General features: G+C 43.6%; 2 protein-coding genes across 2 annotated transcripts in view; both read right to left on the minus strand.

The window, feature by feature from the left end:
• The window catches only part of LOC115423829 (nuclear protein 1-like), a 63,573-nt gene that overhangs the window by 36,942 nt on the left and 12,070 nt on the right, over window positions 1-14,561 (minus strand). The window lies entirely within an intron of this gene.
• LOC115423751 (NLR family CARD domain-containing protein 3-like) lies at window positions 2,583-13,415 on the minus strand. The gene is given in 12 exon segments (XM_030140785.1): window positions 2,583-2,806; window positions 2,951-3,124; window positions 5,240-5,416; window positions 6,032-6,205; window positions 7,937-8,113; window positions 8,261-8,695; window positions 8,697-9,771; window positions 9,774-10,010; window positions 10,240-10,463; window positions 12,884-12,988; window positions 13,086-13,205; window positions 13,290-13,415. Coding segments are annotated over 12 exon segments (3,012 nt in total). The 5' UTR covers window positions 13,391-13,415; the 3' UTR covers window positions 2,583-2,793.

Raw genomic sequence — 14,561 nt, forward strand, 5'->3', positions numbered from 1 at the left:
AATAAAAGCTTATGTCGCCCCACGACCACTCCGCTCGTCTGGGGAACGTAGTCTGGTGGTCCTCCAGACCTTGTACAAGACAATCCAGGCTCTTTTCATGGGTCGTTCCACGTTGGTGGAACGCTCTACCAAGTGCTACAAGAACAGAGTCATCCCTGCCTATCTTCAAGAAGCTCCTGAAGACCCAGCTCTTCCGGAGCACCTCCTGTCCTAGCACTTTCAACATTCCATTTTAAATATTCTAATAAGGTTTTTCCCAGGACAACCACAGATTCTTTCACGATTATCTCTGGACCTGCTGCGGTGGTCCGGCCTCTCCCTGCCCTCATCATCACCACTCACTTATCCTCAACCGCCTCCATGTGTCTCCCCCTACTCCCCTTCTCCCCTCTCCCCCAGTCCCTATCTCTATCGCTCTCTCTTTTTCCCCTTCTCTACTCTCTCTCTTTAACCCCAGCTGGTCAAGGCAGACGTCCATCCTCCAGGAGTCTGGGTCTGCTCGAGGTTTCTGCTGTTAAAGGGAAGTTTTTCCTCGCCACTGTCACCAGTCACAAGTGTTTGCTCCAGGAGGATTCTGTTGGGTTTCTGTAGAATTGACTTAGAGTCTGGTTTTGACCAACTCTATATATAAAATGTCAAGAGATAACTTTTTTGTGATCTGGCGCTATATAAATAAATTTGATTGATTGAGTGATTTAATTGGTTTTCCCCTGTAGTCGCTTTGGAAAAAAAGCGTCTGCCAAATGCGTAAACTAAACATAAACATAAACATATAAATGATGTTTGTCAGGTTCTAAAAAGCCTTAAATGTATTTTATTTGCGGATGATACCAGCCTCTATTGCTCCGGCAAAGATTTAAGTCAAATTGTAGATACAGTTGAAAGGAGCTTGCTATACTAAAGATTGGTTCGATGTCAATAAACTATTATTAAATCTTAGTAAAACCAAATATATTATTTTGGTAAAAGGAAAAATAACAAACTAGTTAAAATTAGAATTAAGGAAAGTGAAATTGAAAGAGTGTCTGCAACAAAATTTTTAGGCATTGTAACTGAGGAACAAGTTAAATTGGAAAAAGCATGTAAACTTACTTAGATCAAAACAGCCAAAAGTATTGCTATAATGTATAAAACCAAAACCTTCTAAATCAGAAATCTCTCCATATATTGTTAATTCTCTTGATCTCCATATCTGAACTATTGGGTAGCGATATGGGTAACAACTATAAATCAAATATTAATTCCATATTCTTACTTCAAAAAAAGGCAATTCGACTTGTCAATCAAGCACAGTACTTAGCTCCAACAAATCCCCTATTTATCAAATTAAATGCTCTAAAACTTCACGATCTTGTTTACCTTAATACTCTTATTATAATGTATAAAACCCATGAACATATGCTCTCCTACAGTCTACAGGAGAAGTTTGAGCCCAGGCAAAGTAATTATAATTTAAGGGGAACTGAAATCTACAAGAAAATTAAGTGTAGAACAAACATAAAAGCCAGTGTACCTCTGTCAGAGGGTACATCTGTGGAATAATCTGGAGCAAAACTTAAAAATGTCTTCTTCGATCTGTGCATTTAAAAGGATGTATAAATCCACTATGATAACAAAATATAGAACATTATACAAGTACGCATAAAATAAGATATTATTGTAGTTAATTGGTTATCATGATAGGAAGATACTATCATATTATTGATCATTGTATTTGGAGTAATATTTAAAGTGCATATAAATATTATAGTTTATATAAAAACGGTTGATTATGCAATCTGATTTGTGTATGAGGCGACTACAAAAGTGTATATGAATGGTTTGTATGGATGTTTTGTGTTATTGTAAAAAATATACAGAGGAAAATGTGTGTTAACAAAGCAAAGAAGCGAATCCAGCTTGCTTATTAGTTTGTAAAAAGGGGGTGGGAGTCAATAAGTTTTACTTCTTCCCACTCCTTTTCGAGCGCAAAATTTATTTATGTATTATTTGTTTTGACTATGTTGTATGGTTCCTTGTTATCTGATGATTCTATGTGCTCGAAATAAAATACTACTACTACATGGACCCTGACCCTGGTTACAAACGTCTCTTTTCCATTGACCCTCAAACTGTGTGAATTTAACTTTTTCATATGAATTTGTCTAATGAAAAAACGACAGTTTCACAAAAACGTGTTTTTCTCTGAATAACTGTTGTTGTTCGAGGTGTTTTTTTGTAGTTAAATTGGTATATGACACAAAACTGTAACGGAAAGACCTTTGAGTCCAACTAGAGTCACATGACCAAAACAAACAGATGTTGATCGACGTTAGAACAAGAAAAGAAGAAGAGTTGACCCCAAACGTGTGTGTATGTGTGGACACACCAGGAAACCACATCAGTTTAGAATTTAGCAGGAGAGAGGAGGAACCAGCAAGCACATTTGGGATTGAATGGAAAAACCAACATTACACACCTCTGTTTTTACAACATTTTGTAAATATCGACAGTTTTGCGCAGATGTCCGATGGAAAAAATGACATTACACACTTGTGTTTGGAACACATTTACAAATAATAAATATGATAATATAATAATTATAAATATGGGGACAGTTTAGCTCAGATGGATGATGCACCACAGGGACAGGTGTCCGGTCTGTCCCTTCCTCTTTCTCTGATGGTGCAGATGGTCTCAGATCAGGGATGTGGTCCAGACTCCGCCTTCATAACAGGTGCTGTTGCTACTTTAACATGTGGAGACCATCAGGATCCAGCTGGTCCTTATCCAGTCCAGATCACTGTGACCAGATCACAACCTCCATCTGATGAGAGAAGACAAAGGAATCGACCAGGAACCAGTTACTCCACAGACCAAGCAAACACCCACTATCAACCACGACCTGCTCTGATTGGTCGACTGTTCTCCTCCAAACCTGAAGCTGTTCCACAAACCAACATCTACTGACCTCAGAGTCCGCAGAGCACAACCTGGACTCTGGACCAGGTCCTCCAGCTCCTTCACATCTGAACACTTCAGGTTGTTTTTGGTCAAATCCAGGTTGATCAGATGGGAGGGGTTGGACTCCAGAGCGGAGGTCAGAGAACAACAGCTGATCTTCGACAAACAGCAGGAACTCAGCCTGAATGAAGAACAAATAACTGGAATTAGATGAAGACGTCGACTCTGCTTCAGGAACGCAGATATCTGTTCTTTATGAAGTCCAGTGTTCGACCGAATATTTCAGCCATTAATCGGATTTCATCATCGAAGCGACTCATTATTCTGGACGACCACAGATGCCTCGGTTCTAACCAGAGCTGCTGCGGTTCTGTTAGCGTTCCCGGTAAATGGGCTAATGTTCGCCGACTGTTCAGAGGCAGACTGATGTTGACCTTTGACCTGGTGCTGCCTTCAGACTTACACACACTGAACCAGATTCTGTTTATTCAGTTGGATCTGATCCCAAACGTTGGACGTCTTTTGTCTTTTTCTGACGTTCTCCTCATTCTCTTCCATTGAACCAAGGTTATTATCGTTAATGAAAATTAACGAAATGACAAAAACTAGAATTGAAAAAACATTTTCGCTAACTGAAATAAATGAAAACTATAATTAAAAGAAAAAAACATAACTAACTGAAATTGTATTGTGTGTTTATAAAACTAACTAAAACATATAAAAATTATGGATAAAATTCCCTTTGTTTTCATCTTTGTCAATGTCGGATTGATACGAAATTGATTTATTTCGCTGTAGCAATTTTTGCCAGCAGTACCATATCACACTTCACAGTCCGTCACTTCTCGTCACTTGTGGTTTCCAGTCGTCTTCTGGTCCCCACTCTACCTGGAAACATGGAGACTAAAGTTGGGAGAAAGCAGCAGTCCTGTCAGGGATTTATTTTAATACGACAGCAAAGAAGAGAAAAGATATAAAAAAAAAACAAAAAACTGAACTAAAACTAATACTGAAACTAAACTAAAACTAAGCATTTAGAAAAAAAATAAATAAAAACTAGCAAAACCTGCTCTAAAAATGAATTAAAACTAACTGAATTAGAGAAAAAAGGTCAAAACTAAATAAAACTAAACTAGTATGAAAAATCCAAGACTATTATAACCTTCCATTGAACTCACATTGAACTTACATTGAACTGTTGAGTCGCATGCATTACAGTTTACTGTCCAAGTAGAACATGATCCCCGAGGTGGAACAGAAGTGACTACCGAAACAACATTAATAATTATACGAATTCTCGAGGCAAAAAAAAATGATTCGAGGATTTTTTGTACTCAAATTACTCGAGTACTCATCTCATTGTAGTTCGACTCCACTTTATCATCGAGCTTCAATATCCTTGACAGTACTCTATCTTTTCAATCCCACATCAATAACATCACTCGGTCTGCATACTTCCACCTACGTAACATTAATCGCCTCCGCCCCTCCCTCACCCCCCATACCACTGCTATCCTTGTTCACAGCCTTGTCACTTCTCGTCTGGATTATTGTAACTCTCTCCTCTTTGGTCTCCACACAAATCCCTCCATAAACTTCAATTGGTTCAGAACTCTGCTGCTCGCATCATCACTAGGACCCCCTCCACTAACCACATCACTCCTGTCCTTCAACAGCTTCACTGGCTCCCGGTTAAGTTCCGGATTGAATTTAAAATCCTTCTAATGACATTCAAGGCCATCCAAAACCTCGCCCCTCCATATCTGTCTGACCTACTTAATGTTGCCACCCTCTCGTACCCTCAGATCTTCCTCCTCCATCCACACTGTTCCCTCTGCCCGTCACCACCATGGGGAGCAGAGCATTCAGCCGCTCTGCTCCCCAGCTCTGGAACTCCTTGCCACCGGATCTCAGAAACACCACTTAACTTCCTCTCTTCAAATCCAGACTCAAAACCCATCTGTTTAGGACCTCTTTCTCTTTGTGAACACAATTGCACTGTCCAAATATTTAACCTGCCTTTTATTTTACTCTGCTTTATTGTTTGTTTTTAACTCTCCTGTTTACTGTACGGTGTCCTTGAGTGCCAAGAAAGGCGCCTATAAATAAAGTGTATTATATTATTATTATTATTATTATTATAAGACTTTTAAACATAACAGAACTGTCAAGTTGGACCGTTTTCATCTGTGAACCGCAGATGTTTCTGTATTAGTGGATGTGTTTGATGGACGGTGGACGGTGGACATTGGACGGTGGACAGTGGATGATGGACAATGGACGGTGGTGGACTGACCTGAGAGTCTCCAGTCTGCACTTTGGACTCTTCAGTCCAGAACAGAGACTGTCCACTCCTGAATCCTTCAGACCAAAGTTGATGCTGAGGTCCAGTTCTATGAGATGTCCAGGACTGGACTCCAGAAGTGATGCCAGAAAAGAACAGCTGATATGTGAGAACCTGCAGCACCTCAGTCTGAACGAAGAACAAACGACAGGTTCAAACCGTTAACGAACCACACACACATCCATGGAACTGAAGAAAACCCAGAGGAAACACCTCAACATGTGACTTTACTGACACTACGTGGACAATACTCTACAACAGAATGAAATTTACTTTCCATAATTCTACAGATTACGATAAAAGACCCTTTTCTGTCGCAGGAACCTTAAGTTTACCCTGGATTCAGAAAAACCTCAGAGTGTTTCCACTGAAATTACTGAAAAAACCTTTCCCTCGACCCCAAATTTTCCCTGATGAAACTTCCTAGTAGGGGAGCGGGACTTCTCAGATTCCTGGAAATCTGGGGCGGGGCTGTGTGCTGAAGAACTCTGATTGGTCGAACACAAAAATACATTTAATGATATAGAATTGTTCCAAATTATTGACTTTGCTTCATCATGTAGGTCTGAAAGATCAAGATGTTCAAACAGGAAGTAATAAGTTCAGACGTTATCGTCCATGAAAAGTAGATTTTCATACATTTGTTGATTTTTTTTCGTATATATGTTTTTGTGTTTAAAATCACTTTATGCTATTGATCTAAACAGAAAAAGACAAAAGATCTAAAACTTAAACTCAACTGACCTCAGAGTCTGCAGTCTGCAGTTTGGACTCTTCAGACCAGAACAAAGGGTCTCCAGTCCTGAATCCTTCAGGTCATTGTTGCTGAGGTCCAGGTTCATCAGATGAGACAGGTTGGACTCCAGAGCCGAGGCCAGAAAAGAACAGCTGATCTCTGAGAACCCACTCCAGTTCAGACTGAACAAAGAAGACGATGGAGACAGGTTCAGGTTTTAAACACAGAAGTCAACATTTATTTCAAAATATTTGCTCGGTTCGTTTGGACCCACTTTTAGTGGATGATCTTTCAAATATGTGACCTTTGACCTTTCACTAGTGCCTTCCGGAAACAGTAGCTTCCATTGGATCTGGTGGAACAGGTGCTGGTATCGTCTATTCAATGCTTCTTCAAACCAAACTTTCAATTACTGACTGATTTCTTTATTCCCTGTAAGACTGAACACCTATGCAGCGAAGTTACTGTTGGTGTAGAGGTACCGTGTAGGTACCATCTACCTGCTACTTTCCGTTATAAATGATGGCTACAACAGTTTGTCTGTCAGTCCTGACATTGTTCAGCTGCCCTGACCAAGGTCTTCTAGTGTCGGTCTGTCAACGGTCTCCCTGGTGGATCAGGTCATTTCTGCGTCTCTGCTGTCAGCTAGCAGTAACGGTCCAAATGTGCCTAGCAACAAGCGCTAGCAGCTATGTCCATAGTGCTAACCTTACGGCCTCAGTTTTCCAGGACCACTGTGGTTGTCCCAGTCACTCAGCCTCCTTGGACTGAACTGGTTCCACTCCTAACTCACTGGTGGAACTGAGCGTGTCGGCCTGGGTAATGCCAAGTCCTGAATGGCCCTGTCACCTGTGGTGTCCAACAAGGGTCTGTCCTTGGCCCACTCTTTATCTTGTACATGCTCCAACTGGACTATGTCATTGGCCACTGTGGTATTCTCTTTCACTCTTATGCTGATGACAGACAGTTAAATTTAAGGACCCGCCCTAACCCCGCCTCTGCCTCATCATATTCATCATCATTACCATCGTCATCACCTCACTTCTACTCACCATTTTCATTATCTGCTTTGAAGAGATATAAAGGTGTGGAGGAGTCCTAACTTCCTCCATCTAAACAGTTCCAAAACCGAAGCCCTACTGGTCTGTACCCCCCCCCAGGTCTTCCTCCATAAGCACCTTGTCCCTCTCCGGTCAGGACGTCCCCCTCTCAACCACTGTGTCCACCCTCAGTGTGAGACCGGACCCTCAACTGACATTTGAAAACCACATCAAACATTCTATTCCAGTTCAAGAACATCTCCAAGCTCCGCCCCTCCCTCACCATCACTGATTTGGAGAAACTCATCCACACCTTTATCTCCTCCAGGCTCGACTACTGCAACACCATGAAACTACAGTTCATTGAAACCAGTGCTGCTAGGAAGTCTTCCTGAATGGGAACATATGACCCTGGTCCTCATCATCTCCAGAATCCACTACCACGTCACTCTCATCACTCACCATTGCATTCAGGGCAACGCCCCCTGACTACCTTACGGATGTCCTCACCCCTCACATGTCTACCTGAAACCTGCGGCACCACAGCACCAACGTCCTTCTCCTTCCATGGAACACACTACAGACCATGGGAGACGAGGCCTCCTGTTCCTCAGATGTTAGGTTCAGATTTTAATAACTTCATGGATGTGAGATATGTTTGTTCATAAATGAGGTTCAGACGTTCTGAGTCCAAGGTGATGTTTGTAAATGCAAACAATTTTGGAGGTGCAGAAATAGATTGGATTGAATTTGAGTATTTCAAACATGACCATGACAGAGCTGAAACATCTACTGTACACATGTGTTCAATCATGTTCAGAGTTCATTATATCATGTAGTTCCTCATGCGTCTTACATAAGTCGTCTACTGACCTCAGAGTCTGCAGTCTGCAGTTTGGATTCTTCAGTCCAGAACAAAGAATCTTCATCCCTGAATCTTTCAGGTCGCTGTTGTTTCTTAGGTCTAGTTCTGTGAGATGGGAGGGGCTGGACTTCAGAGCTGAAGCCACGACTTCACAGTGAGTCTCTGAAAGTCCACAGCCAGAAAATCTGTAGAGACAGATTTAATGTGAAGATAATTATGATTAAATATTTACTGAATATCTGCATTTTTACAAACCAGTTCTGGGACACACAGGGTCCCATCACACAAAAAGTACCCAGATTCATCATATTAAGACTCCGTTCGTTTCTTACCGAGCCTTTCTGCAGTTCCTCACAGCTGGGATTAGTCTCAGTCGTCCTTCATCTGATGTGTTGTACTTCTTCAGGTCCAACTCATCCAGAACCTTCTCTGACATCTGCAGCATGTAGGCCAGAGCTGAACACTGGATCTCAGACAGTTTCTTCTTTGATCTGTTCTCTGACTTCAGGAACTCTTGGATTTCCTGATGGACTGAGTGGTCGTTCATCTCCATCAGGCAGTGGAAGATGTTTACATTTCTGTCAGGATTGATGTAATCAATGTTCATCTTCTTCAGGTTGTTGGTGATGGTCTGTATTGTCTCTGGACTGATCTCTGTTGGACCCAGCAGACCTCCTAAAACTCTCTGGTTGGACTCCAGACAGAGGCCATGAAGGAACCGGACAAACAGATCCAGGTGACCGTTTTCACATTGGAGAGTTTTTCCATGTTTTTCTCAGGAACTCATCAAGTGTTGAATTATGGTTCCAGTCTCCCAGAAACCTCTCCAGAACTTCTGTGTGGTTGCTGGTGTAACAGTGGTAGATGTAGACTGCAGCCAGAAACTCCTGAAAACTCAGATGAACAAAGCTGTAGATGGTTTTCTGGAAGATCACACTCTCTTTTCTGAGGATCTCTGTACAGAGTCCTGAGTAAACCAAGGCCTGTGTGACGTCCAGACCACACTGCTCCAGGTCTTCGTGGTAGAACATAATCTTTCCTTTCTCCAGATGTTCAAACGCCAACCTCCCCAACTTCAGAAGAACCTCCCTGTCAGCCTCTGTCAGCTCTGCCTCAAGTCCTTTTTCATACTTGTTTCTTCTCTTTGTCTGGACTGTGATGAAGTGTGAGTACAGGTCCGTCAGGGTCTTGGGCAGCTCTCCTCTTTGGTTTGAAGTCAACATGTGCTTCAGAACCGTAGAAATGATCCAGCAGAAGACTGGGATCTGACACATGATATGGAGCGTTTTGGATTTCTTGATGTGTGAGATGATTTTGTTGGACAGATCTTCATCAGTGGATCTCTTCTTGAAGTACTCCTCCTTCTGGTCGTCAGTGGCGAAGCCTCGGACCTCTGTTACCCTGTCGACACATGAAGGAGGGATCTGATTGGCTGCTGCAGGTCTGGAAGTTATCCAGATGAGAGCTGATGGAAGCAGGTTCCCCTTGATGAGGTTGGTCAACAGGACGTTGACTGGTTTCTTCTGGGTGACATCTGAAACCACCTCACAGTCGTGGAAGTCCAGTGACAGTCTGCTTTCATCCAGGCCGTCGAAGATGAACATAAGTTTGCAGACGTTGATCTGCTCGGCTGTGACCTTCTGTAACGTTGGATGGAAAACATGGAGCAGCGTCAGCAGACTGTACTGCTCATCTGTGACCAGGTTCAGCTCTCTGAAGGACAGCAGAACCACCAGACTGATGTCCTGGTTTTCTAAACCCTCAGCCCAGTCCAGAGTGAACTTCAGCACCGAGAGGGTTTTTCCAACTCCAGCGACACCGTTGGTCAGAACAACTCTGATGGGTTCTGTTGGTCGGGTAGGGCTTTGAAGATGTCCTGACACCTGATGGGAGTGTCTTGGGGGATATTCTTGTAAACCGTCTCCAGCGTCCTCACTTCATGTTGGGTATTAACGTCTTCACTCTGTCCCTCTGTGATGTAGAGCTCAGTGTAGATCCGGTTCAGATGGGTTCTACTTCCTGTTTCATCGGTTCCTTCAGTCACACATTCAAATCTGCTCCTCAGACTGAGCTTATGTTCATCTGAAACCACACAATAAAAAACACTGTTTCTCTGAGTTCATATTTACAACAGGTTCCAAATACAGGACTCTGGACCTGGATCTGCTCATCTGTCCATGAACTGAGGATGGACCAACACAAAGCTGGACATGGACCAGCTGAGCAGGTCTTGGTCCAAGGTGAAAAAAAAAAAAAAGTCCGTAAAAAACTGATCTGACAGTTTAGATCTAATTTCCTGAGTCAGTCTTACTTCGTGCAGTGCTGTCCATATGTGGTCCAATTCTGGTTCTGGATCTCTTTCCACACTGGGGACAGGTGGAGTCTCCTGATGGACCAGACTGGCCCCAGTATGAAGTGATGCACTGTCTGCAGAACAAGTGTCCACAGCTGGTCTGGACGGGATCACTCAGGACCTTCTGACACAAACAACAGGACTGTGGGTCCAGTTCAGGACCAGGACTCCTCTTCCTCCGTCTGTGGACATCAACACATTCTTTAAAACCAACAAAATGAATAATGACCAAACAGTGGCTCCAGACTGTTGAATTTACTTCCAAATCAGACACTTAATGGATAAATAATAAAAAAAACACACAGAAGACAAACTGTGTGTCTCTATTTCATATCTGAAACTGTTTAGAATAAAAGCTGAAGCACAGACTAAAAGTATTTTGGGTTTCATGGTGGACCCATTGGAAATAATATCAACTGTTCTATCATATCTGTACTGTTCTCTGTTGATTCCATTGACACATTCCAATCAGTGCTTTCAGAACAGTCTACTGGAGCCTCAGTGTCCTCAGGTGTCTACGTCCAGGTGGTTCAGGTGGTTCCAGGCTGCCTTTGTAACAGGTCATCAGAAAAAACAGGTCATGGTTTAATCGGCCCGGGTAGACCAACAGGTCTGGGAGCCTCCTGGACATCAGTCTTAAGACCCTCAGGTCTCAAGGCTTTTCAGGTCTTAAAAAAAAAAAAAAAAAAAGTGGGGCGCATGCGCACGCAGTGACCGGCAGTGAGCGAAAGCTTGCTGCAAAACAAATCTACCCACGGGTACAAATAAAGTCACCTTGAACCTTGTTTCTTTTGATTGGACGGTCAAAACTGTGTGAAATCACCAAATATTACAACAAATGTCCCTGTCAAGACAAGGAGGCTCCTTACTGTGCATGGAGGGGTTCACCCTGAGTCCACTGTCCTGAGGCTGAACATGAAGCGAAAGAAGGGAGACAGGACTAGTGAACATTAGAGCTACTATCTAGGAGGAAACAGCAAGCCTCCAGGAATGCTAAGTGAATGGTCCAGATAACAGACACCTAGTAAGGAGGAGGAGCCTGAGGGGCTACCATGGAAGGACACGCCCCTGCTTGGCATGCACCATTGACAAACTGAAGAGGTGGGTGGCATCAAGAAAACATACTCATGGATGGAAAAGGACTGAAAGACAGCACAGAGGAACTACTGATGGACAAGAACCTGAACCCAAGAGCAACAGAGGATCTACCACACCAAACAAAACCACAGGTGTAGGTCTACCACACCAGACTAGACCCCAGGTGTAGGTCTATCACACCAGACTAGACCCCAGGTGTAGGTCTACCACACCTGTGACGGAACTGGACAGATCACACTGACTTTAGTTTTACTGTAATAATCGTAGATCCTTTCACAAATAAGGCTCCGCCCACTCAGCAGGTCTAATGCACAGTTTTGCACAGATTTTTTTGGGTGAAATACGACTTTTTTGTGTGTTGGTTCATATTCCACATTAAATGCGACTTCTATCAGTTTTGAGTCTGAACTGAATGTGACCCTGAAGTGACCCACATGCACTAAAGAGGGCCTGATGGAATACGTGACTATGCAGACACACACTGTATTTACAGAAGGAAATATGGTTTTCCTCCGCTCCTCCTCCTGGGACGAACAACTGGGACATTTGTTGCATTTCAATGACACAAAGGTCGGATAAATGCGACCTTCAGACTGAAGTCACGTTGAAAAATATCAGATCTGGATCAGATTTAGGACCACATATGAAAGTGGGCCGGGTCAGATTGAGGACCGCATATGAAAGCGGTCCAGATCAGATTTCGGACCGCATATGAAAGTGGGCCAGGTCAGATTTAGGACCACATATGAAAGTGGTCTGGGTCAGATTAGTGCTGTTCAGACTGTCTGGAACAGATCAGATCCAGATCAAATATGGACACATTTCCCTTCAGTCTGTACGTAGCCTTGCTTTTTGTGTGAAGATCTGCTTTCTCTTCTGGTTTATGGGTCTGTCATTGGACAGATCTTCATACATGTTCCAGACTCTGATCTGAGTCGACACCGTGACACAGTTCTTTCTTCTAAATGACTCCTCAGGTCACATGACTACGGCTGACTTCAGATTGGACTAAAGTCTTATCACATGGGGTTCAGGACGTACAGCGGGTTGTCTGGAGAGATGGCGTTCAAATCCCAACCTGCCTCCAGTGCTACTCTCGCTGGTGTATGAATGTTTGGTGTTGGTGGGAGGGGCCATTTGCAGGGGGGGTGATGTCTGAGCTCCTCCCCTTATCTCTACTGCTGACCCCGCCCACCCTGCACAGGAAACTCATTTCATCTTGACCTCATGACCTGGTTCCTTCGGTCATCAGCCAGAGTTCATGACCACAGGTGAGGGACAGAAATCCAATCCATTATTATAAAATCTAGTGTACAGCATTAGTTAAACAGAACCACAGTGATTCATCAGATATAAATCATCATCCGACGTTTACATTTGATGAACCGTCGACTTTGAATCAGAACTGAATGAAAAAAACAGAAACACAATGTGTTGAATTTGAGTCATTAGTGGAAGAAGTGATGTAACATAAGGTTCTTTCAGGTCAGGAACATTCTCTTACTCAGTTTCTGAAGGTCCAGGTTCAGGGCTGAAGTTTGGAGGTTGAACGTTAGACATGTCACTGTTCACAGACAGACAAGCGGACGCTGCAAACCCTGATCTGAGTCTGTCCAAAAAACAGAAACACAATGTGTTGAATTTGAGTCATTAGTGGAAGAAGTGATGTAACATAAGGTTCTTTCAGGTCAGGAACATTCTCTTACTCAGTTTCTGAAGGTCCAGGTTCAGGGCTGAAGTTTGGAGGTTGAACGTTAGACATGTCACTGTTCACAGACAGACAAGCAGACGCTGCAAACCCTGATCTGAGTCTGTCCACCTGGAGACTGGAGACAACCATGAACTTTATGGACACAGACCAACACTCAGCTGAACCTCCAGCAGGAAATAGATTGAACCAGTGGACTCACTGTGAACCAGGGGGGTCAGTACCGCCCCCTGGAGGGTCCCTCATGGACACATCATGGGGTAGCTCTGCTCCCTCCTCCTCTTTGTCCAGCTTCAGACTCATACGTCCACTCCAGTCTGAACCCACCGTTCTCTGTAAACAGCAGAACGTCAGCTGTTACTACTGAGTCTGGGTCCATGAGAGAGCGGAGCACAAACTAGAAGGAACGCAACAGTTCAGCAACTCATCATCAATGTCCAATGAGGCAACCTGGTCCTCCTGTTGAGGACTGGTGGAGCTCTGGACATGGGGTGGCATCCAGGACCAGTTCAGTATGGACCTGTTCTCTCTAGTACTCTACTGCAGCACCAACGGTACCCTTGCATCATGAGGGAGTTAAGCTAACCCATCTCCACCAACAAAGTGAAGCTAACCCTTTTCCACCAGAAGAGAGCTAACCCTCTCTACCAACAGAGCTAAGCCAACCATTTTCCACCAAGACAGAGCTAAGCTTATCCATTTCCATCAAGAGAGGCTTAAGCTAACCATTCTCCACCAACAAAGCCAAGCTAACCCGTCCATTGGATGCCTGCAGCCGTACGTTCATATGACTAAAGCGTACAGAGTGAAATTTGAGAGAGAGCCAGTGTGCACGCCTGAACCCATTCTCCAAAACAGAGAGCTAAGATAACCCTTTCCCACCAAGAGACAGCTGAGCTAACCCTTTTCCACCAAGAGAAAACTAAGCTAACCTCTCTCTACCAACAGGGCTAAGCTAACCCCTTTCCACCAAGAGAGAGCTAAGCTAACCCTTTTCCACCGAGAGAGCAAAGCTAACCCATCTCTACCAGCAGAGCTAAGCTAACCCTTTTCCGCCAAGAGAGAGCAAAAATAACTCTTTTCCACCGAGAAGTAAGCTAACCCATCCCCACCAACAGAGAGCTAAGATAATCCAGCTCTACCAATAGAGCTAAGCTAACCCTTTGCCACCAAGACAGAGCTAAGCTAATCCTTTTCACCAAGAGAGAGCAAAGCTAACCCCTCTCTACCAACAGAGCTAAGCTAACCACTCTCTACCAACAGAGCTAAGCTAACCCTTTTCCATCAAGAGAGAATTACGCTAACCATTCTCCACCAACAAAGTTAAGCTATCCCATCATTGGCGCCTGCAGTGGAACATCCATATGGCTCATGTGTGCAGAGTGAAATTTGAGAGAGAGTCAGTAGGTGCGCTGAATCATCTCCACCAGTAGAGGGTTAAGCTAACCCTTCTCCACCACAGAGAGCTAAGCTA

The sequence above is a fragment of the Sphaeramia orbicularis genome, chromosome 8, assembly GCF_902148855.1.
Source record: "Sphaeramia orbicularis chromosome 8, fSphaOr1.1, whole genome shotgun sequence".
Taxonomy (NCBI): Eukaryota; Metazoa; Chordata; class Actinopteri; order Kurtiformes; family Apogonidae; genus Sphaeramia; species Sphaeramia orbicularis.